Source organism: Rhinichthys klamathensis, unplaced genomic scaffold, assembly GCF_029890125.1.
Source record: "Rhinichthys klamathensis goyatoka isolate OS25496 unplaced genomic scaffold, OSU_Roscu_1.1 h1tg000050l_1, whole genome shotgun sequence".
NCBI classification, from domain to species: domain Eukaryota; kingdom Metazoa; phylum Chordata; class Actinopteri; order Cypriniformes; family Leuciscidae; genus Rhinichthys; species Rhinichthys klamathensis.
The window spans coordinates 3,016,716-3,043,126 of NW_026606596.1; the positions used below are offsets into that span (position 1 = coordinate 3,016,716).

A 26,411-nucleotide genomic window follows, 5' to 3' on the forward strand; every position below is an offset into this window, starting at 1 on the left:
AACAATGAGTGACGCACACGTACGAGAGATCACTTCCAGCGCTTTCCGGCGCTTGCCGGAAAAGACCGAAGCGCCCGCGCCCTCAGATCACTTGGACGTCGCTGTGTTTACAAGAGGTAAAAACGATATAAATACTGTTCGTTTTCTCACACAAACCGCCTTGTTTCGTGTCTTAGGCCATCAATGTGTACTTACATTTACGAGTCATTAAATGATGTTTAATTTGGACTTCTCTGTGCATGCTCTTTGAGGAAGTTACCATAGACCTGTATTATATGACTGACAGACAAGAACGGTTTGACCTAAAAATATCAAAATTGAAACTACTGCGGAAACAAAGACACCTACATCTTGGATGCCCTTGATGTAAGCTAAAACATATCAAAAATTAATTTCAAAGTGAACTATCCCTTTAAAAATGTAAAACAATATATTGTATATTATTAATAATAATAATAATTGTATAGTTATTAATAAGATTATTAACCTCTTTTTCTTATTAATAAGAAAAAGTTTTGTATTTTACATAGTATTTGGCATGTAGATGTCATGTAGATGTCTTCAGGCCAGGCCAACATGTGACGTGTGGGGCAGATTGGACATTGTATGCTTGAGTTACAACAACTTCCTGTTGGTAACATGTTTTAACATGTTTCTAGCATGTTTAGCACTCAATGGCATATTTTAGTATGTTCCTAGTGGACATCACAGTGTTAAACACGTCACTTCCTGTTGCCAGTAGGTGGCGCTATTACTATAATTAAATATTTGCATTTAGATGTGTTCAAGGCAGGACTCTTATCAAGTTTCAACAAACATTTTGCCTTTAATTTAGCTGATTTCTGGCTTAAGGAAATGTTGTCCACTACATGCTAAAAACCCTTTCTAGGAAAAACAACGATATTGGTTTCATCTTTGTGGATTTTAACCAGGCTAAGGCCTTCTCTTCGGTGCATGTTGGTGAGGGAGGGTATTTGTGTGAGCAAATATGCGAGTGGGTGATGTTTGATGAACCGTAGTTTCTCTCGTCATAGGGCGTCTCGTTCTCTCATCCTAATTGGAGTCTCCATACGAACACAAACTCCCATTGGTGCAACCTGAATGCCCCAACACAGCATCACATACTCACACCCACGCACACACAAAGGCATGAGCAGCTCGTTTTGTGTGATGAAAGTCACCTATAGCATCTCTGCAGCCAATTAAATGTGTTTTCAAGACTTGTCAGATTGGTTTCCCCTCCCCCTTCCTCCCTAGTGTACAAGTCTTTAAACATCAATGGGAATGTGTCACAACCAATGGCAGGTCGGCCTCTAAAGAGCCATGAAGGGTTGACGCACGCACGCACACACACACACCTTACATTGTAAATATACACACTCAGTCTCATCATGCATATACTATCAGTGTTGTGTGTAACGCGTTACAAAGTAACGCGTTACAGTAACGTAACTACTTTTTCGGGTAAAAAGTAGTGTAACGCGTTACTACTGAAAATTTGGTAACGAAACGTAGTTCCTTTTTCAATTCCGCACAACGTTACTTTTCCCATGGACAGATTTGACAGCAACACTGTCTCCTCAGCTGCACGCTTGCAATAGTCACAACAAGCTCCACATGGTATGTGACAGAGGCTGCGCTACAACACGCAGGTCTATACAGAGAAATTTAATATCGGAGCGGGATTTGAGCGAACGCCGTCTTACTGTAAGCATGTGGGGGTACGATTTTCGAGCAATCATCGAATATTATTTTGCTTGATATGCCAATCCTTAATATTTGGTGTTTTAAATGCCTGTTTGAGGTCTCTGTGAAAGATTTAAAGCAGTCTTTTAGTGCCGCTTTCAGAGCGGTCAAGTCCGAAGAACTGTTACATCCATAACATTGTTTCTTTCCTCGTAAATGCGAACACGAAAAATTCAATACAATTAATATTTTATGTTCTGTGGAGAGCCAGTCATTAAAGAAAACGATTTAGTTTCATATTTATGTTTAAATAAAATAATTTATTTTTTAAATTCATCAATGTTAATTATATGAAAAGTGAAAAGCATGAGTAAGAGCATAAGATGCGCAATCGGGAGACAAATGGAGTGGGCAGACATGATTTTGACCACTTCATTAAGTTTGTTTTTGTAGAAAGCCTTTCTTTAAAGTGAATTTCGTTTTGTATTAATTGTATCTTAATTTTAATCAATGTTTCTTCAACCAATTGTCTTTAATAAATAAGCAGTAAATATAGCAGGCAATATAATCAGGACTTCTCAGGAGCTCCGTGCCGGCGCGTGAACTGAGCTCGTCTCATAAATGAACCGAAACTTAGCGCAAGCTACTTGCCTGAAAGATCTGAGAAATATATAGAAAGCTTGAAATGTGTACTTTAAAACAAAACTATTCAAAACGAGAGAAAACAGACAAGGCTATACTCTCTGCTTATGTAATCCGTATGAAATGTGCATTTCTCTCTGGCGCGTTCACTACTGTGAAGAATCGCGAGTCAGCATCGTCAACTTTAACTTTGCAGCCTACACTGACTGACAAAGAAAACACTTGTTTATTAATAAACAATTGAAATGTCTCCTTGCTATATTTGATATTCATAATAATTTCTTTTGCCGGTTCTTTGTGACATTTTTCATGAACGTCACCACCGCTCAATAGTTAATATTGTTCTTTGGTGTTCAGTTCTCAAAATCTCTCTTTTTTTTCTAGTTTTTTTTTTCTAGTTTTTCAATAAGTAGAGTTCATAGTAGAATTGTATGTAGGCCTACACATTTAGGAACAGATATTGGGTTCTGCCCAAAGTCAAGCAACATAAAAGTAACGTAAAAGTAACGAGTAACATAAAAAGTTACTTTCCAAAGGGGGTAACTAAGTAAAGTAACAGATTACTTTTTTAAGAAGTAACGAGTAACGAGAAAACACTACTTTTTAAAAGTAACTTCCCCAACACTGTATACTATATGTGGCTAATGCATTTCTAACAAGTGACCTAACCTCTCTCCCACATGCTGCCTGTATCACAACTCATATGCACACAAATATACACATATATAATCTCACTCCCACACGCATATAAACACACTCCATTACTAAGATGTGCTAGTCTTCTGGAGCTCCCTGGTGAAAGGATACTTCCCAGCATGCTCCACTGCCACCCTGTAGTCAGTGTAGCTGTTGCAGGGATGGAAGTTGAAAATAAACAACAGGTTTGCGCGTTCAAATACGATCACCTTATCAGCTTGATTCAAAGTCGTGACTGCCGCCTGATAGAAGCAAAAACAAGGAGAAGATTTTATTGCTCCGATGTTGGTCCTAGATCATGAGTTCTCAGATGTTTTTTTCTAAAATTCCTTAGGAGAAATCATTTAAACAAATACGTCAATTGTTGATGTGAGTACTGAGGTACTCTGCTGAAAACCTATCCTAAACCTGCATGCAGAAACCTGGGTTGCTGCTCTGATTTGGTGGTTTTCAAGAGTTTGGGGCACTTGTCTGATGATCAAGCTAGGAAACCTGCACCTCTTTTTAGACAATATGAGTCTCTAATTGCATTGATACATATACACTCACCGGCCACTTTATTAGGTACCCCATACTAGTAACGGGTTGGACCCCCTTTTGCCTTCAGAACTGCCTCAATTCTTCGTGGCATAGATTCAACAAGGTGCTGGAAGCATTCCTCAGGGAGTTTGGTCCATATTGACATGATGGCATCACACAGTTGCCGCAGATTTGTCGGCTGCACATCCATGATGCGAATCTCCCGTTCCACCACATCCCAAAGATGCTCTATTGGGTTGAGATCTGGTGACTGTGGAGGCCATTTTAGTACAGTGAACTCATTGTCATGTTCAAGAAACCAATTTGAAATGATTAGAGCTTTGTGACATGGTGGAAGTAGCCATCAGAGGATGGGTACATGGTGGCCATAAAGGGATGGACATGGTCAGAAACAATGCTCAGGTAGGCCGTGGCATTTAAACGATGCCCAATTGGCACTAAGGGGCCTAAAGTGTGCCAGGAAAACATCCCCCACACCATTACACCACCACCACCAGCCTGCACAGTGGTAACAAGGCATGATGGTTCCATGTTCTCATTCTGTTTACGCCAAATTCTGACTCTAACATCTGAATGTCTCAACAGAAATCGAGACTCATCAGACCAGGCAACATTTTTCCAGTCTTCAACTGTTCAATTTTGGTGAGCTCTTGCAAATTGTAGCCTCTTTTTCCTATTTGTAGTGGAGATGAGTGGTACCCGGTGGAGTCTTCTGCTGTTGTAGCCCATCCGCCTCAAGGTTGTGCGTGTTGTGGCTTCACAAATGCTTTGCTGCATACCTCGGTTGTAACGAGTGGTTATTTCAGTCACTGTTGCCCTTCTATCAGCTCGAACCAGTCTGGCCATTCTCCTCTGACCTCTGGCATCAACAAGGCATTTCCGCCCACAGAACTGCCGCTCACTGGATGTTTTTTCTTTTTCGGACCATTCTCTGTAAACCCTAGAGATGGTTGTGCGTGAAAATCCCAGTAGATTAGCAGTTTCTGAAATACTCAGACCAGCCCTTCTGGCACCAACAATCATGCCACGTTCAAAGTCACTCAAATCAACTTTCTTCCCCATACTGATGCTTGGTTTGAACTGCAGGAGATTGTCTTGACCATGTCTACATGCACTGAGTTGCCGCCATGTGATTGGCTGCTTAGAAATTAAGTGTTAACGAGCAGTTGGACAGGTGTACCTAATAAAGTGGCCGGTGAGTGTATTTGACAAACTGTGAACCCCAGCGTAGGAAAGGGTTTTATACTGTTTAATACAGAGGAAATCTTATTTCTACTGTCTTCAGTACAAGGGGTGTGTGTGTGAAATGGGCAGCCTGCTATTGAGAGTCTTGCCTGGTTGGCTGTATTATGCAATTTCATTATCATATGGGCCATGCATCTCATATCCCATTTAATTTGGCAGATAAATAGCTCCCCACAGTTTAACAGATGGCAAGGACAGATCCAGCAAGGAGATTTACACTGGGTTTCTTCTGTAGGTTAAAACCAGTGTGAGGCATGCACTTTTAGCAATGTGTGTATGTGCATCTCACCTGACCGGCAGCCAGCCAGCCGTATTTGTCTTCTGTAAGATTCATGTCACGGTCGAAAGCGTACAGTTGTCGGTATCGCAGATGCTCAATGTCCACAAGGTTGAACTGGCGACGGGCATAATAGTAGCTCTCGTTGTTTCCTTTCCTGGGAAAGTCGAGCCATTCCGGATGGCCGAACTCGTTACCTGGAGAAAGAAAAGTTTGAAAAATGAATATTGTAAAAGTTTGTGAAAGCTTTTATCACAAACAAGAAAACATTCCCCAGAGCATTTTAAGGTAATTTAGCGTGTTATAAAAATATTAGATCTTACATCCTCAACAGGCCAATTTCACATGAGATTCTTACACTGCACTGTTTTTAACTAAATAAGATTTAATTTTAAATGCCTCTCCATGAACAGGTAGAAAATCAGCCTTTGGAAGATCTTCAAGGAAAATTCTAATGTAATTGTTTACCTTGTTTTTTTGTCTAGGATTTTTTGTTGTTGTTGTTGATACATCAAATAACTGTCACAGTTATTCTCTGTTTAGTTTGATTTTCATGAACTTTTAGTTAGTTTGTCTCCAGTTTCTTGTTTACTTTTTATAGTTTCCAGCCACTTATCAGATACCATGGATATTCTTATATCACAGGCAGTTCATTATTGAATTCATTACCATGTGTATTTATGTTCCTCATATGCCTCGTTTTCACCGAGTGGTACAGGACGGTACAGTTCAGTACGACTCGGGACTGTAAACCCTGATCCGGCTTGCGTTTCCACTGCCAACAGTACCCTTACTGGTGTATGTCGGAAAGTAGCGATTGATGTAATGCTCACACGAATAAGAAGAAAGCCTCACGGTAAACAACAATGGAGGACATCCAGCAGATCTTGTTCTTGCTTCTCGGCATGTGGCTGTTTGTCACAAGAAGAAACGGTTTTGTGTTTCAACTGTATTAAAAAATGGCGCCTCAATGGCAATGGTGTTGTCATTCCCCTTGTAGCACGCGCAAGTGACGATTCTCTGTCAACCAATCAACGTTCTGCAGTGAGTCTAGCTCCACCCTTTAGCACCGGACTACTGTGCTAGGTACCCCAACGGAAGGGTCCCAAAAAAGTGGTACGGTACGGTTCGGAATTAGTGTACAATTCACAACAAAATGATTCTCTATCAACTCAAAAAATGACAGACTTCTACATGCTTTGTAAGTGGGAAAACCTGCAAAATCGGCAGTGTATCAAATACTTGTTCTCCCCACTGTATTTTTTTTATCCAAAACTAACTATAGAATAATACTTTATCCCCCAGTTTCACAGACAAAGCTTAAGACTAGTCCCAGACTAAAATGCATGTTTGAACTGTTTTAACTGAAAGCAACTTGCACTGAAATATCTTAAAATATGTCAGTGCCATTGTTTTGTTTCAAGATGCACACCAGTAATGTTTTTTTTTCTAAGGTATGTTTATAAAAATTAAACTAAGGCCTAATCCTGGCTTAATCTAAGCCTGGTCTGTGAAACCAGGGGCCAGTTAAATAAACAGAGCCATTGTTAAGACAGTGTCTTAAGTTCTAGTACCCACTAGGAGTTAGTCAGGGGCAGTCAGTCTTAAGTCTATCTAAGTTTTTATGAAACTGATTTAAAAAAAGCTATGAACAATCTTAAATATATATATATATTTTATGTCAACTTGTAAGACTAGTTTTAGAGGTTTATGCAACCGGCCCCAGCAGGCCTATATTATGTAAAAAAGAAAAAGAAAAAAGAATATCAATAACAAAAATAAAAGCTGCAAAAAAAAGGACATTGAGACATTAAAGGATGCATGGCAGGAAGAAGAAATAAAAAGGGGAGAGGAAAGAAAGAGAGAGAGAGAATATCAGAGCGATCAAATCCCTCAGCTTCCACTTGAACTTTACTTAACGTGCACGGGGACCTTCTGCGGCAAATAATTCTGATAGAGTCATGTCATGTGTCAACTGGAGAGAGACAGATCATAGGCTAGCAGTGCAGAAAGTGGCAAACGCTCGCACAAAGAACCGTGACAGCTCAGACTCCATAATTAAACGAAGAAAGTGAAGATGACGAGACACTTTGTCTCTCTTACGGCCCCTGTCACCTCCGTCATGCGCCTTATCGTGCCGCCCCATGCACTGAATACAGACACAACGATAAGGGACGTCCGCTGTTCTCCCCCTGCACATATATTAAGATAATCTTAAATTATTCACTGCTCACTGTACCCCTGGAAGTTATGGGAAAGCTTTGAAAAGGGCATTAAGTGAACAGATCCGATGTTTGTCGGTGGAATGGATACCCCGAGTGAAAGTTTAGCCTGAGTAAATTATGGTGGCCATGTGTGAAGTTTCTATAGATTCACTGCCTGTGTTGTGCAAAATTCTGCAGTAGTATGCATGAGTTTTTCTGAGAGATATATGAAGCTCACTTCAAGCCACTGGTTGACTGACAGGTAAAAGGTGTCAGACCGTATCTTTCGAAGGTTAGATCAATATGGGAGCAATAACATGGCAACATACAAGGGAGATGGATTTCTTCAAGGCCAGAAGGACTGCTGCTGTCGAGGTGCAGGTTAAAAGCTAAAAAAAAATTCTTACAGCCAGCAGCAAATGCTACAATCCAGAGATTGAAAAAGTTACAGAAGCACAAGTAGAATTTTACATTTTCTGAAGAAAATGCCCATGCAACAGCCAGGATATAGATACAGTATGTGGTTGCTAAGGTGTTCTTCTGAGTAGTTTTGCTAAGTGTATTGCTAGGCGGCTGTCAAGTAGTTTTAAGTATTGAACTGAGAATTCCTTTCAAATTTCAATTGAGGCAAAAATCAGGATGCAGAATTGCAATTCAACATTGTAAGAATTCAAAGAAAATTTGAGGACATTTATATAACTCATGTTTAACTAAAAAGCAAAGACTGTCAAGACAAATATTTAATGTTGGTTTGACAATGCAATGTTAAAAAAAGTCTGCATTTATTTGATCTAAAATACAGTAAATTTAAATAACCGTTATCTATTTGAATATATTTTAAAATGTAATTCATTCATATGATGGCAAAGCTGAATCGGTGCTCAAGAAACAGTTCTTATTATCAATTTGACATTATCAATGTTAAAAAAAACGGCTTAATATTTTTGTGGAAAGTGTTTTTTTAAGGTTCCTTAAAAAATCTTCAAAAGAATGTATTTGAAATAAAAACAAATGTACAGAATTTATAGATTTTTATGATAGATACGATAGATTTTTTTTGTTAACAATGTAAACATTTTTACAGCTACTTTTGATCAATTTAATGCATCCTTGCTGATTAAGAAAATTCATTTCTTTAAAAAAAATCTTACTGGCCTCAAACTTTTGAACATGTCTTATGTCTCTGCAGAGCAAGTCTATGGACTTTTTTGGCTGTTTAGTGGAAAATCGATACGAATCGACCACTGAGAAAAGAAACAACATACTTCTCCTTAAAAATTCACACAATTCCAGGTATCATTCATGTCAATAGCTCAAATGGTGCAAAAAGTCCAAAAAGTGCCTTAGCAAGCACCACTAAATATGCTAATTTTACCACTTTACAAAATGCTGATACATACAAGTCGTCACATTTTGCATTCCTTTTATAAGAGTCACAAGAGTGCATTAAGACAACAAAACAGCAAGATCAAAAACATCAGGCCATGACCATGCGGATTCCCCACTGAGACCTTCTGAATAGGACGGAGTCAGATTTGTCAATTAAAGTAAGCATACCATTTAAATTTTTGATTAGGCAGCCTGGCCTTAAATAACCACACAAAAAGCGTGTACGCACACACACACTTCCCTTTTAAGATTCCACTAAGCCAATAATCTGATCTGACGTGTAGTGATGTTTGAAGTCAAGTTTCTCTTTGGTTACTATAGCGTGAGGCCAAAGATCCTGGTGAGCTGCAATGGGATTTAAATAGTTTGCATGAAAAGCCCTCCAAATGAACCCATAAATAAGAAATGGACTTCTTTTTAGCTCTCCATCTCTTTCATGTGTAACAAGCTGCAAGGTGGAGATTAGATGGTCTTTGAGTTCAGTGTCAATTTGAAGTCAAAGAGAGAAGCTCTTGCCTTCACTGTTAAAGATAATGTGACTTGTATGCGGCGCCAGCAGAGCCAGGACTAAAAGATGAGACTCAATCTGGATTATGGTCTGAGAAAAAAACAAACAAACAAACATATGGACATGTAGAGCTCAAACAGTACAAATGTGTGTTCGGAGAATGACAGGCATTTTTCAATCCATGTAAGTAGAGGAATATTAGATGTACTGTATGTGATAAATGAAGTGTGACTTCACGAGAAATGGCATTTTCAGCCAGCTATAATTAACCTAATTCAAAGCTACCTGTTATGTTTGAATTACCTCTCTAAACAACAGGTAATTAATTGTACGCTTCTAACTTCCTTCACACATCTAATTGGCTCTGTAGGATACTATGATCAGTCAAGTGTATCTGGAAACCAAATTCAGTTGAATATAAAAAGCACTTAAATTTTATTTATCCCCCCCTCCCCCCCCCCCCAATGTCTTACAGGGGTTGTTTACAAGTGAGAAGTGAATACAGGTTCTTTCATTGCATCATCACGGAAAAAAAATGTCAAAAATAGTTAAGCAGTTTAGTTTGTGTCACTTGATACTTCAAAAGAGTTCAGCCAGGGTCCCTTCTCTGGTTTTTATGGCAATTTTATCATCCACCAGGTAACCATCTTAAGTCCAGTCACTTAGAAATGTCATAGCACACTCACTTACATCCGTATAAGCAATAATAATCAAGTGTAGCGTCAGTTCTGGCAGGTCACGTTAGTCAAGCTCGCGATCCACGTCTACCTATAGGAATACAACGCCTATCACTGTATACATATATACTCCTTCAGTATTATCAGCAGCTATGGCGTTTCTCAGGACCTAATTACCCTCCTCCATCCCCAGCCCCTGGCATTTGGCATTCTGATTCCCCTTGAATAAGAATAAATTCTCGAATTATGTTGTACTTTAAAACCTTGATTTAATGATATCTGCAATACAATCATGTTGGTTCTGTTGTGTTTACCCTAAGGGGGGTTTATTGCTGCTCTCCCTGCTCTTATCCATGCTAGGCTGCATGGATGCGCAGGGAGTTCTCGCCCAAAACGGAACCATACCGCCAATCCAAACTGTATGCTAATTGTCAATCGTATTCGACGATAGTGGTCCTGACAGAAATAGCATTTGCCTTGGCTAATTTGATACCTTTATACAAAAAAATATGCTTATACATACAAAAAGTTACTTTTTGCATTATGTTTGTGATAGTCACAAGAGGGACATTCAAAGGCTACGACCTCGTGAAAGAATGCTGGGTAAGACCTCTGCCAACATAACACTCCAAACTTCTGTCTTAATAACCTGGAGCCAACTTTAGCTGGGTGCTTTTAAATATACAGTCTGTGTGTCTGGCTGCTTTTGTTTAGTGTGCAATTTGCTTGCCGTCTGCCTCTTCCTGTCTTAATTAGGGGGAATAGGAGTCTGTCTAATAGGAGGAACTTCTCTATTCCAGTAGGAGCAAACTTACTTCAACACGAATCAAATAACACACGTACACTGGCCATAAAATGTATTTGGACACTTAAGCCACCCTTAAAATGCACATATAGCATTGCAGTAAATAACAAAATATCACATAAAGTGGCATTTATTTTAAGGAACGACTGCAAAGCACACTTTTAAAGCCAAATATTTCACAAAAACATGTGTGTTTGGACACTTTCTGGTCAATAGTTAATGTCCACTTCAGGTTGAGCTTCAAGTTCATCATGAGTAATGCAAATTGTTTTCAAGTTTAGTCACATTTACTTCAATGATACACAGAAATAAGAGCACCTAAATTGGGTTTCCCACAAGGTCTTTTATCAAATCAAACTCTATGTTCTAACTACAAAAGTTCTTGCTAGCGAACCAGCAGGAACAGAAATTGATGTTTGTAAAACAAAAGGACAACTGCAAGAGCAGTCAAATTAACAAGAGATATCCGAAACAAACAGAAGAGGGGAAAAGCATGTTTTGTTCCCTGTTTCTGAGTTCTCAAACTACCCTGTTCCATTGGAAAAGACTGAAGAGGTACTTGAAACAGTGAGTAAATAAATAAATAAATAAATAAATAAATACATACAGGCCCACGCTTCCCGCCCACAAATGAAACTCTTTCACTGCGCGAAGAAAATGGCACCCCTTACAAATTCAATTAAAGCCTCTTCAGGCATATTGCCTTCCTGTGTGCTTCTCAGGCCTTGTCTGGCAGCCTCCGCGCTGTCAGGCTAATGCTTCTCTGATCTCCTGCTGAAATTTCTATTAATCAGGACTGGTGTTTTTCTGCTTCTACTTCCACATACACCAGTGACAGGATGATTCGTTCTTGTTTTTATTTAACCTCCTTTTAACTTGAAACTTTCTTTTTTTCCCCTTCTTATTTCTCCCACGCTAACCCCGAATCCTTGGATGTGCGCAGATAGCGGGTTTAAATTGGTGGATTATTTGCTCTGCTGGCATGTTGGGAAAAAGAAATGAGCTGTTTAAGAGAGAAAATATTGTAGTGTTATTGTACTTCTGAAAACATACTTTATCAGGGCACCACGATCACCACCAGATCGTAATGATCCTCCCGCCTCCAAAATCCCAATTAAGATCATGTATGCACATGCACAGCCTAAATAACAGCAACCTGCAATGATGGTTATTATAACAAACAGCAGAGGCAGACAGGCATAACGATTTCTGATCAGTTATCTAGTTCCTAGGAGAGGAGCCAAAGTCAGTGAGAGAGAACTACTAATCAGAGGAGGAACACTGCTAACATCAATGTCCAATAGCACAATGATCCGGAGAGAAAGAGGGCAGAGAGGAATGGACGTGCACCACAACCATCTCCATGAACCAATGGATGTTAATCTGCCACGCCTGAAGCAGCTTTCACGATTCAAACAGCGACCTCAGAAGCAGGCTGGAATATTTACAGAGCCGTGCTAGCGTGTCGGCTGGTGCAGGAGATGATGTAGCCGCAGCATGCTAATTAACAGCGTTAGTGGGGAGAGAGATCAATGTGTTTGTGTGGATGGATTTGAGCAAAACTGAGCATTGATTTGAGAAGGAGAGCAGTCTAGTCTTACACCTGCACAGCCAGGACAAACTCGCTCTGTTCCACCAAGTGCTTCTTTGCGCAGTTTACACTAGTTCATAATTCAGTTACTAAAAAGAAAATACAATGATCTGCTTTACGTCTACTCACTAGAACTAAGGGAAATCAGTTTGGGAGTCACATTTTATTGGGGCAAATTATAAAAAGCATTTAAACATGATTTATTAAAGAAAAGTGTGAGTCACACCAATTTCTAACTCTGAGTTTTTTTTTTTTTAAATGTTAATGTCTTACAGGGGTTGTTTACTAGAGGGTTTATAGATTTTCTTTCATTGCATCATGATGGAAAAAATGTCAAACATAGTTAAGCGGTTTAGTTTATGTAACGTCATGTATATCCACAGTGAGCACAGCATATATAACGATGAGCACACAAAATCTAGGCCTTCCAAAAAGAGCAAGTTTTGATGTTATGGACACAATTTCCACTTAAAATGCAGGCATGTCCTCTTCCATGTTCACAAAATAATTTTTTTTTCTAGTTCTGGCCTTTCTCTCACTTTGAGTTAAGAGGAATTTTCGAGGATGAGGAGCTTTAGGCTTGACATGTCGGATTGATTCTTTTGCTTGAACAATTTGTTCTCGCTCAACACGGGCTAAACGACTGCCTCGCCATCGATCTGATGGCAATGCTGTTTGCGTCTGGCCTTGACTGTTTCAAGTGTCAGGCATTTTTTCCTTTTTTTCTCTTTGAATGTGCTCTACCACTCGCCTTTGTGTGCAATTATACCGAAGTGCCTTTACCTACTATTTGCAGATGGAGAGATTCAAAGATGGTGACCTTTGGACATATTACTGTTTTTAGTACTGTTGCACAGACATGGATGAGCAGACAAAGTGAAATGCTTTTATGTGTTTGATAGAAGAGGAGCGCGCTTGTAATGAAAGACATCTTTACTCATCTAGACAGCAATCCTTTACAGCCTCAGGCCCGGCACAACTGAGCGTAGTTTCTTTTCCTGTGTTGTGATACGTGTACAAACTTACTTTGCGTTCTTTTAGGCCACTAGTCTGATAGCACCACCGACATGGTCTGTCTATGGTGGTCTTGTTGAGAAATGTAATAATATTGTGCAACATTCCTCTGTAGAGTCTGTATGTCTAAATATTAAAATCACTCCTGGTACTGTGAAAAGCACAACATGCCAGTGCCGCATACCTAAACAAACACTGAGACATGCAATGTTTGTTTTTACACTGGTTATAGTCAGGTAAACAACATAGACGCATTACAGTATGTCACTGTTCATTTCTCAAGTCTGTGGAAACACGCAGACATTTCTCGCCAGGCTCCAGTTCGCCTGGCCAAGAACTGGCTCTGGCTTTAGAACGTAACACATTCTGGTGGACAAGAGTATGAGATAGTATCTTATTTAATAAAGTGATAATCACAGAAATGTATAAATATCATTTTTTTATTTGAAATGCCAATTGCAACGACACCAATATTTGGAACTAAGCATTTGAAATCCATTCCGTAAAATTCTTATGAGTAAGATTAAAAAATATATGATCAGCACAAACCCTTAGACTAACTCAATATGCCTAACTACTACAAAACTTGTTTACGCCTGCCAAGAACGGCAACAAACCCACTTCCTCTTCCTCGGTGGAGGCATATTACAGCAAAGCATCAAGTATCTAGCAAAACTGGTTTCCAAGGAGACTCACCGATAAAGTTGAGGTAGCCCTCCCCTCCAAGACTGTGAGTGAGGAGACGGATGAGTTTATGCAGCTGGATGCCACGGTCTATAACGGGCGTCATGGTAATAAGAGCACTCATGTTGGTGTACATCTCTTTGTCCATCAGCCAAAACGCCAGAGACTTGTCCCCAACCAACGCCTAACAACAAGAATAGAGATGTGAGCATGTGCAACATTGTATAATGTTAAGAAAACACCGTAGTTACACCAAAGTGTTTTTGAATGGTGACCAGCAAAACTGTTGATAATCATTGTCTGTCTGGTGCAGCTGGTTGAGAAAGGAAGGTTCTGCTAAATCTTTTATAAAATGTACAAATTACTAACCTGGTCATGGCTCTCAGCATAAGTGACAGATGCCTCCCCTCTCCTTCTATTGGTCAGAGTGTAGACAATGTTCCCCAAATCCCAGTCCTCATCCCAAACTTCCTTCAGGACCTTTGATAAAAAATTAAGCAAACAAAAAGGGACAAAAAGTTCTATTCGGTTATTATTTTCTACAACATCAACAATATTTGGATGAAAAGAACAAAATTAAGAACCACATAAATAGGTTCTTCTAAGCTACATTTGAGCCCACACAGTTTGACCACGGCACTTGCGTGCAAAATCCTCTGCACTCGCATGAAAGGATGAAAGCTGAATCAGTTGGGGTAGGATACATGAGTCTTTGAATGGGAAATGACAGGCAGACCCCTCGGGTTGCTCATTTTTTGTTACAGTGTCAAGTTGAGGTCAGAGCTGCATCTGTGAGTTAACTCGGGACAAAACTCAATGTAGCAAGCTCAATAGTCTAAGAGTCCTCTACAGACCAGGTGTGGAATCCTTCATGTGTGAAATCCCAGATTGGCGCCCTGCATTCGGATGCCCATCCCCTGGCCTCTGTCTTTCCCATGTCCCGTGTTTTGGAACAGCCTTCTTGAAGCAGAATCTGTATTTAGTGGAAGACTGGCTCATTGACTACATTAATGGTCAGAGCTGGTGAATCCCATTGACTTTGCCAATACCGACCATAGTTCTGTGTCGGTGATTTGGCACGCTTTGCAGGAGTGGGTCGATGGCTATGTTTGGACTCAGTGGAGCAGTATTCAGGTCATTGACTGGATCAGTGCTCTACGTTGTCCTCTAATGACTTATTTGAGAACGAGTTCACAATTCAAAAAAGTCGAACCCAAGGATGAAAGTTCTGTTCTCAAAAGGTGACCTACCAAACTGTTTCTAGCTTGCAAGTGCTCTGTGTTGATCGGACACGATTTGAGTGGCCAAGGGTCAACGAGCACAGCTGGATAGTAGAGTTGAGTCTGGCACCCTGTGACAGAACACAGGATAAAAGTCTCTGTACTGCTCGAACTCTCTCTAACGAACACAAACACCTGCTTGCTGCGAGACACCTGTTTCTGATTATGAGTATTTACCTCTGGATGTTTTTCCCCCCGGTGAGCATATTCATTTGGCACATCATTTCATTTTATAAACATTTCAGAGCATACTGATAACTAGTCAGAAGGCTGGTGTTTGTTTAGAGTTTGTTTGAAAGTATAAGGTGAGGGGGTGAGGACAAACAGACAGAAAGAGAGAGAAGATGATAGAAAAAGTTGTTAATACTTCATAATGTTCCCTGGATTGAACTTGTGGGAAAAATACTGCTTAAACCAGCCTAAAGAGGTTAGGCAGGTCAGGTCTTTAGAGGGGGTTTGGCCATTTCTCTGCTGGTCAGCCACTGGTCTCTTGGAAACCTGCTAGACCATCTGAAGATCAGCTTCCCTGCCTGGTCAAGCTGGTAAAGTTAGTATGTTTTTAGCTATTTTTAAATGGGTTTTGGAAACTTGTCAGTTGGTAACCCTGGGACACCACCTACAAAAAAAAAAAAACAGACTAAACTAATAGGCTCGGGAATCTGGTCTTCAGATGTTCTAGCTGCTCTCCCAGCCTGGTCATTCTAGTTAGTTAGGTAGGTAGGTCTGTTTAGCTGCTTTTAAAAGCCAATTCACACCCCACAGACAAATGCCAACAAACTAGTTTTTTTGTTTGTCAACAACAAACAACATTTTTTTATGAAAAATAACTATCATGTTCACACTGCCCCAACAGACATCAACAAACGCTAGAAAACCAGCCAAACCAGCAATATGCCAAAAATCCTTCCTTACATTTTTTATTCCAGCAGTGCATACTTCATAATAAAGGTCTAAAACACCACAAATACAATTAGAATCATAAGTCATTATCCCAAATAATCATCTATTAATGGCACATGTAACATCAGTAGGATGTTTGCACAGCTGTGGAGGGAATTACCGCAGGCAGCAAAGAGACAGGAAGGAAGTGACTCTGACAGACCCATCTCTCTCCGCTCCTCCTCTCCTGCTCACCATCATTAGAGCAGAAGGGTGACGGACAGATAAAGGAAACCTTTTAATAACACTGCAACCTTTTAAGAGGGGGCACAATCGACAGAGCCCACGGGCGAGCTGGAGCCAATCAATGCGTCTGTGCCCTGCCATCTACTCTTTCTCCTAGCCTCCCACTCTCTATCTGTTCTATCTCTCTCCTGCTTTCTCATTCTGTCAGTGGAAGGGGAGACATCTTCCACCTACATTTTCACAACTGCCCCTCTGAAACTTCTAGGTTTAGACAGTACTTTTCCTCCTTAATAGGACCATTCCCCGCTCTCCCTGATGGGACTGACTCTCCCTCTGTCATTAGCAGCAATGCGATTTACAGATAGAGGACGAGGCCTGTGATGGGATCGGGCTCCTTTGAGGAGAGATGCATTGATGCTGTGGTGACACTTTAACAGTTGGTTGTTTTTGCTTGTCTTTTCTTTCGCATTTACATTTTTTTTTTTTTTTTTAAGTTCTCACTGAGATTAAAAGATTCTCCCACATCGTCTCTCGCTTGGGGCTTTGCTGTAGAGAAAACAGTCGTATGCTTTTTCTCTTCATTTTTTTATCTCTTTATTTTCCTTCCTGTAGCTCTTGCTTTTTAAGTTTATGATGGCTTGTATGCTTTGCTGTTTCTAGTAGCTATTATTAAAGCCCAAACTTGGCCCTGTTGCCATTTAAAGTCAACACGACTCTATTTACCTTCTTAACAAGTCCCTATTTTTATTGTCCTTGATTCATCAGTGCATATTATTCCAAAGAAAGAAAATGTCTCCGTAATCTTTCATAAAATGTAATGGTTTGCTCTGCCTCTGAAATTATTTTATTTTTTATTTTTTTGCATGGGCTATTTGTTAATGTTAACCAAAAGCCAAATTACCAAAAGCCAGAAAAATTTGTCTGACTACATTCTGGTATGAAATGCACTTTTTTTTTTTAAACAATCCAATCCAATCCAACAAGACCAAGACCTATCTTAAATTGTCTTCTTACTGAATATCAATATAAGTATTTGATAATGAGCTGTAAATCCTGACCACTGATCTTGATGTTCAAGAACGTCTACTCAAAGAAGAATCCTATAAAACTAAAAAACAGCATTAATCACAAGTTGGAGAGGGACAGCAGATTCATTAATGGTTTTACTGCCTCGTTGCCCTTGTCCTTGTATCATAAAGGAGCGGTGGTGACCATGCATGGAAAACAAAACAAAAATGACTTACTCACATAAAGTCACTTTCAGATTTGTGTTCGTTTTCAAACTGATTAACGCAATTGCAGAAAGTTGTTTATATATTTAATTAGACCCTTTGTTATGAGGTTATGGTTTATGATTTTGCTATTTTAACAAGCACGATAATTCATGCATGCATTTGTGATACGGTAGAGGACAGAGGGTAGTCCCACATAACAAAAATGTTAAATAATATACACACATATTTGTGGAACATGTTCATAAACATAACCAAAAATAAATATCTTCAATTTGTCTGTTATGAATCCATACCTTACATATTAAAGGAATAGTTCACTGAAATATAAAAACTATTTATTATTTAATGTACACCCATATGACTTTCCCTTTCAGTCAGTTACGTTTGACGTTAAGTCAGAACTGAACTGACGAATTGGGATCTCGCCTGAGTGTAAACTAAACAAGCCAATGGACATTAGCGTGCGAGATTTGCATTGCTAACCCCGCCCTGCAAAGCGGATATGAATGGAAGCGTGCTTGCATCACACATTCAATCCATCTGGGGGTTAGGGTCAACTGGCAAAAGAGCAAACTCGTGCAGAGGATCTCTTTTCTCGGTATGGAGTTGGACTCAGTCAACCTGACAGCACGCCTCACGCAGGAATGTGCTCAGTCGGTGCTGAACTGCCTGAACTCGATCAAGGGCAGGACGGCAGCCCCACTGACACTTTTTCAGAGGCTCCTGGGGCATAAGGCATTCGCAGCCGCAGTAACGACGCTCAGATTGCTTCATATGAGGCCGCTTCAGCAATGGCTTCACGGCCGAGTCCCGAGATGGCGCCAAACCTTCAGCCCATGGTCAGACCTTGCGTTTCTTCGACGTTCTTTATTCCACGGAACACATAGGAACTTGAAAGTTCAAGCTGAAATTTTCCACACTCTTAAAATAAAGAGGGATTCCATAAGGGGGGGTTTGCAGTGATGCCATACAAGAACCATTTTTTGGGTTCCCTAAAGAACCTTTCAGTAAACAGTTCTTAAAATAATATTTAGATTTTTTCTTAATGTGAAGAACATTTTAATAATCTAAATAACTTTTTTCCACTGTAAAGAGCCTTTTTGTGCAGTGTAAAGTTTCCATGGATATTAAATGTTCTTTTTGTAAATGTCACTTTCATTGTAAATGAGCAGCTTGGACATTACAGTTAATAGCTTCATGTGTGTTCCATGGAAGACAAAGTCATACACATTTGGAACTACATGAGAGTGAATAAATGTTCGGATGAAAAATCTCTTAAATGTGATATCATCATTATGAAGTATATTTCATGCGAGAGTCAAAGAGTTTGGCACAGAAAAGTTTCCTTTCCTTGTCAGAAGTTTGAATCACATATATTCAAAGTCAGACCAAGAAATCGTGTTTATTTTTCTTCTTTTTAAAAAGATCAAATCAAAAGAATGGAACGGTTTCCTGTGGAGGGAGTGTATCAGACCAGCGTGTTACATGCCCTGCCAGCACACTTAGACTGCTTTACAAAGGCAATCTGTGAAGATCTTTCCGGTCGAAATATGCTGCAGTCTGACTGTCTGCTGTCTTTGTTGTGTTGTGTTGTGCTGTGCTGTATAATTCATTACAGTTCACTGAATGTGACAAGAACTTTGGCTCACATTTCCTCTTAATACAAGCTACACAAAGAAAAATTAAGAAAAAGTGGAGGGGATAACTGACAATTATATATATATATATATATATATATATATATAAATAAAATGTCCAGCAAGCAAACTTGTAGTAAAGCCAAAAAAAAAAAACTGGAAGACACCGATAAGCATGAAACACAGAGACATAAACAACAGAGGAACAGGAACAGAGAGGGACTCCAAATATACTGCGACTACAGCAGCGGCTGATATCTCAAAGCAAAGTGGTTTCCCTTTCTGAAACCATTCCTCCTTTTTTACAAGACACTTTTATGTGATAAAAAGTATGTTTTTCCATATTTGAGACCGGGTTAAATATGCTAATACAAGGGATGTAGAGGAGATGCAGGCAGAAACCACAAACTGCTTTTGGAAACTCAAAGTTTCTCACTCTTGCAGGCCCTCAAAACGCGAATACAGTCTTCAAATAAATATGCCACGCTGAACAGCAATGAGAGATGCACAAAGTCAGTTCCTCCGAGCCACGGGATGTAAGGATAGGATCAGAAACACGAGTCCCGGTAGGATGGCTTTAACACAGAGATTCTTAGAAGATGTAGAGACAGCGGCAGTCTGAGAAGAGTCTTTTGTGAACCAAGGATGAGATCTGACTGTAATCTGTCTTTACAATGGGTTTCTGCTCTCATTTAGCAGTTCATTTGCTCTTTCACAACAATACGTCATATTTTCTCATAATGTATGAACTACTCTGATGCTTCTTTCCAAGAGTGCGTACAATGCATTTTTATCAGTTTATGCGTTTCCTGGGATCTGATCACTTGACCTTGCTGTTACTACTATAGATTACGTACTGTATATATAAGCGAACGTTACCATTAGCAGATCATACATGTATTTTAAATTTGTAATGGCAGATTGAAATGCAGGAGCTGTTTATAAGGAGAAGAGCATATAGACAAATCAATAAATGATAAGCTGCTGTGTCATCTCAACAGGACCAGCCAACTCCCAGAGGTCAAAAAGGTCAATGCACACACAGACTAAATAAGTCTTTAAACACCTTCAAATCCAATCAATATTCGGACTCTCTGACTTTTCTGAGGATTTTTTTTTCTTTTTTTTTTCAGATAACTTTTTAGAAAATCTTGATGTGTAGGTTTTATTTAGCTATAGTTAAGTGAGATAAATCTGACAAAACCTCCCATTTGGCGCACTGAGCAAAAACATCAATTAGAAACTTAAAATGGGAGGCCAAATTAAATGGAAAAATTATTAATAAATAAGTAAACATTTAATTAAATGTATTATATATTTTTAATTTTTTCATGTACTTTTTATTTTATAATAATAATAATAATTACATAATTAAATTATTGATTTCATAATTAAGAAAATGTGTTTTTATTCTGAAAATTCACATTTTAAGTTTTTATGAATAATTATTAAAAAAGCAGATAATGTGTATTTATTTAAAAAAACGGTCTAATTAGCCTATAATTACTAGACTAATAGAAAAGACAATGAAAGTACAGTATATTCATCATGATGATGAGCAATGAAAACCAAATAAATTACAAATGAGAAAGATGCGAATTAATGAATTAATGAATGAATAAATGAATGAATTAATTAATCTTGTGTCCCAGTGAGAGCATCACATCTTTGACGCATCATACAGAAAGCAAACTACTGCTGTGTCATGTCTCTGACAACACTGAATATGACTATGCCATTAAAGCCTATGAAATAGAATATAATTGCTAAAGAGACAGTGAAAATAAGTGAAAGGGAGAGAGAAGAGAAAAAAAAGTGTGTTTTGAAGCACAAGCAAAGTGCTGACTGCCTCCCTGCTGTCATGTGCAGCGGTAATTCCTCAATTGTCCAGTAGAGGGAGGAATGAGTACATACACTTCAGACAAAGATTTAGGACAACTGTCTGTTGTGAAGACTTCTCAAAAAACAGTCACGGTTTATATTAAGAACTGAGCATGAGCAAAGATGGCAGAGTTAAAATCTGGGGATCCTACAGCCGCCAAGCAAGTGCCATTAAGATGAATGGGAATGTTAACGGGTAGTTTTCTCTCAGGATGTGAGACTAAACTGGTTGATTAAACAGTACTGCTGCTGCTAGTCGACATTGGAAATAATAGTTGTATATTATTTTATATATCTGGATTAGAAGAAAAAATTATTTCTTTTGACCTAAGACTCGTCATGTCTTCATGTTCTCCTTGTGACTCACGGTGAACTAGATAATTGTCCACTCAGAAAACAAGCAAGGTAAGGGAGTTTTTTGTCATGTCAAACTGGCATATGACAATTAAGTTAGCCTAAAGGCTTGTTATACTACTGGTTATAAGGGACAATAATATGCAATTTTATACCGGTTTAAAGGGAAAAAAATTATGAAATAAACTTACTTGACAACAACATATCCTTTATCAATATTCTAACAGAATAACCATAACGTATAGTTGCCAGTACATGCAAAGCTTTCTTTTTCTTGCAATTTTGTCATCTGTCATGTGTACAGACATTCGGACTATAAGTAACTTTGTCAACTTATTCTACTAAACTGAAATAGTCTAATATCAATCTACTACAGTCTATTAATACTCTAATGACTAGTAGTTAGTAGAATGTCTAGTGGACCCTCGAAATAAAGTGTAACCTTAGTCACTCACAAAATTTCCGTTTAAACGTTCTGGAAATTGTGGCGCACGTTGTGGCACACATCTCAATGCATCTCATGCAATGGCTAATCAGAACTGAAATGGTACTGCTGGCACAACATTTCTTCTCTCTCGTCGTACGTTTACAATAGTTCCCATAAAACTATTTAACAAAACAAACAGGAAGTGTAACCGTGGACTTAATTACTGCAAACACAGCTCCCCGCAATCACACACAATCAGTGCAGTTCAGTTCAGTCTGATGGGAAGCGAAAGCGAGTTATCTGCCTTCGCGATAATCAAACCCTACCTCCCCTTTTCTCCATTTTTATCTCCCTCTCAAATTTCTCCTTCTCAGACCACAGGAGGAGAAATAAAAGTATATGTATACATAATTCATCCACCGGAAGCTAAAACTCCAATATGCTCTAATGAGGAAGCCAAAATCAGAACAACTTCCCATCACAATTATGCGTGATGAGCTTTAATTGTTCCTCTTGAGAGCAGACAAGCACGAGGGTGGGGGTAATGGAAAAGTATTATTAGATAATTCGAGTTAATTTGCTTAAGCAAATTAATCAAATCAACAGCCACATGGAACCCAGCACCAGGATATGAATTAAACAAATAAGGGTTGTGGAGTGCTTTTAGCCAGAGAGGCCAGAAGGATATTAATCTGTTTTCTAGTAGCACTGGTAATTACACACAATGGCTTTATTTGCCATCATGACCTCTTCCTCCCAGAGAACACAAGAGATTGCTCACACATACAAGACTCACACTTGTAAATAAACACTCACAACTTCAAAAAAAGATCGAGCTCATAACGGACTAAAATCTTCTCGCAAAGACCCACATCGAGTGCTTATGTAGTTAACAATATTCATAATATATACCATGCAATAAAGTCTGACAGTTTGTGCTGTATTGTGAATATAACCATGTTAGCCATGTCCAGCAGTGGACGGCCTTACTGCTGTTACACTGTTAGAATAAAAGAAGATCATACAATTAGATGTTATTCTGTGGGTACTCTGCAGCAATTGTGATGAAGAGGTGAGTCATAGCTGGTACTAAATATTGTACATTTTAGCATAGCTGGAGGGCTGCACTGACCAATCAGAAGCTGGACAGGAACAGTTTCTGAATCTATTTTATGATTTTATAAAAACTCTTACAAATACATAGCCTGGGGAAACCCAGACAACTTCCGGCAAATTTAGATTTGCTCTGAAAGTTAGTCTGGCAAAGAGCTCATTCAAGCCCATTTCTAATCCGCCGATATCGAGGCACCAATCAGAAACGTTGGGGCGGGCTTTACACGATGACGACAGCGCTGGGATTTTGAAGCAGATTTTGTAGCCTACATTACAAAGATGGATGCCGCCGTCGAACATCACTCGTTCGAATCAGCTATCGCGTCTGTTTTAAGCGATTTGAACGTTTCCTTTTTGTTAAAAAGGCGCTCTTGCATTCGCCATCTCCTTCATCGCTCTGATTGGGTTTAGGTCTATCCGCGACGTCCGTTGGTGACGCCCCTCTGGAAATGATTTGTCTATGACGCTTTGCCAGACCATAACTCAGTTACAACTGAGAATGGTCTGGTTTTAACCAGGCTAACAAATACAATGAAACCTCAAAAAATGGCTTATGTAGACAATCTAAACTATTCAAAAACAATATTTATGTTAGAAACTAGGCCTGGTGGTTAGTGAACAGTCTCTGTGACACTGTGTGTTAGTGTTTATGTGAACACTCATGTTTGATTCTGACAAAACACAACACAAACAAAACAAAAAACTTCAACTCAACAACATGAACAAAAAGCAAAACAAAACCTCAACAAAACAACACGGGCAAAGCAAAACTTTAACTCAACACTCAAGTTTGATTCTGACAAAACACAACACAAACAAAACAAAAAACTTCAACTCAAAACAAAACAAAAAACAACAAAACCTCAACTTAACACAACAAGAACAAAACAATCCCCAACTAAACACAAAAACTGCATCATGAACAAAACAAACCCTCAACTTAACACAACAAGAACAAAACAAATCATCAACTCAACACAACAAAATGCATCATGAACAAAAAAAGCCTCAAACATCAAACAATCAAGAACAAAACAATCCCCAACTCAAAACAAAACCTCAACTTAACACAACAAAATGCAACATTACCAAAACCTCAACTCAAATAAAAAACAAAACATAACTTACTAATGCAGTAATTTAAAAAATAAAATATTAAAGTATTGTCTCATATTCCAATTTCATACCCCATAGACTAGACAAGACTAAAATAAAATAAAACAACTTAAAAAAAAATTAAAACTCAAAACAAAAAAACAAACCTTTAATGCAATAAATTTTAAATCAAATATGAATGTAAAATATTAAAACATTAAAGTGAAATATTATTAAATATTTACTCAATAGATACTATTTACGCATTAAATATAAAATGGAAAATAAAACATGCCATGATGCTTATGTGGGAATGTGAGTTCAAGTGGTAATGCACACACAAACACTCATATGATATGTGTCAGTTAAAGTTGACCTCTCCACCCAACCGGGAGCAGCAGACATGCCTCTCACTACAGGTCACCAGAAACTCACACACATTGTGATCTAATCTGCTCTTCAGTTAAAACTTCATTTCCATTTCTTTTTCACTTCTTCAGGAAGTATGACTGAACTCCCGCTCTCCTCTCCACCCCATGAATCAAACTGCATCATTAATAAACCCATTGATTCCACATATTAATGTATTCATCAGAGAATACAGTGAGAGAAAGAGAACAGCTGCTCTCTTTATGGAAATCTCGAAAGATTTCATTAGGTTTTGGGGAGGTTTCATTACGGACTGTGGCCCTCTTCTCCTCCCGTTTCCCTCCACTCTGTTCATCATCTGCATTATCGATTCCATGCGGCGGACATTTTAATTTCACAAGCGAGCCACGCTCAGCCGACCTCCGTCACAGCGCAGCGCGCAGCTGAGAAGCCCTAACTCTGTTTGTGACAGAGGAGGGGAGGAAGAGAGAGACAGAAAGCAAGAAAGAGGAGGAATTCAGTAGTAAATCAGGAGGGAGTTTGCCCTCTTGAACACCTCATTGTGAAAAAGAGAGTTATGGCACAGAGGGGTGAAGTGCGGACATGGATTTCTTTGTCTAAGAGGGTCACAGACACATGGGTTACTGCAGTTTGCCAAGGGATTAAAAGAAAAGTGAAAATGAAAATTCATATACTCGCCCCCATGTTGTTCCAAACCCGTATGACTTTAATCAAAAACTAACATAAAACAGGTTGTTATGGTTGTAAGTTTACTAAAGCCATATGATAGTCTCTTATGCTCAACAAGGCTACATTTGTTTGATTAAAAATAGAGTAAAAAGATTAATATTGTTACTTATTATTAAAATTCTGAATTACTGTTGTCTATTTTAATATATTTTTAAATGTAATTTATTCCTGTGATGCCTCATTACTCCAGTCTTCAGTGTCACATGATCCATCAGGAATCATTCTAATATGCTGATTTGCTGATCAAGAAACATTTCTTATTGTTGTCAATGTTTAAAACAGTTGTGCTGCTTAATATTTTTTAAGGAAAACGCTATTTTCATAGATGAGTAGAAAGTTTGAAAGAACGGCATTTATTTATAATAATTTTACATATATAAATTTTACAATCTTTGTTCTTAATTATATTTAGATGTTTTTTTTTAAATGAAAACATTAAGAATATTTTAGCAGGACTTTTAGCATGATTAAGATTTTTTAGCAGTGTAGCTTTCTAATCTTATTTGTGCCTTCTCATGTTCAAACTTGGCAAGTCATAATTAATTACAAGACATGCAAATCCTAGTGCCTTTGTCATTGACAAAATTTGGGGCAAAATATTTTGACTTTGAGGTTTGATTTGAGGATTGTCATTTGGGTTGAACTGTTCCTTTAAGATTGTAAACAGGGATATGCTTGATATTCTGTGCTCAGCTAAAACGCAATACAATTTGCAAGTCTCTTTTTTTATATGATTGAATACGATTTGTTTCACTTGTTTTCAATTATTTTTCTGGGTTGCGTTCTGGTTTGGTGCCAAGCGTGAAAATGTTGACTTTCCTATGCAAGACTTACAAGTGATTAGAGTTTTGGAAGTCATGTTGAATAAGCCTGTAGAATTTGTGTGCGTGTCTATATGCAAGAAAGGGAAACAGAACAAGCGCAAACTCACAGAAACACCAAGGCTTTTTATAACTGAGAGATAGAGACTGGGATATCAATACACAAACCTTTTAATGACATTCAAAATTCTGCCAAAAGACAAATGAAAGATGGACAAAGTGGGACTGAAATAGAAGCCTGACAGAAAAAAGGGGGCTGCTATCTGAACAGGCTGTGCCAGATCTCAGATTACACCCTGAACTCAGGAAGCAACTCAATCAATACTCTTCCTTTTATCATTTTAAAAAGGCACGGCCATGCAAAAA

General features: G+C 38.7%; 1 protein-coding gene across 1 annotated transcript in view; it reads right to left on the minus strand.

Annotated features, from left to right (window-relative positions):
• The window catches only part of gbe1a (glucan (1,4-alpha-), branching enzyme 1a), a 159,923-nt gene that overhangs the window by 30,660 nt on the left and 102,852 nt on the right, over positions 1-26,411 (minus strand). The window contains exons 11-14 of the mRNA XM_056247605.1: positions 14,328-14,438; positions 13,971-14,142; positions 5,099-5,283; positions 3,136-3,266 (exon numbers count right to left, since the gene is read on the minus strand). Coding sequence (XP_056103580.1) covers positions 3,136-3,266; positions 5,099-5,283; positions 13,971-14,142; positions 14,328-14,438 — 599 coding nt within the window. The remainder of the gene's footprint in view (positions 1-3,135; positions 3,267-5,098; positions 5,284-13,970; positions 14,143-14,327; positions 14,439-26,411) is intronic.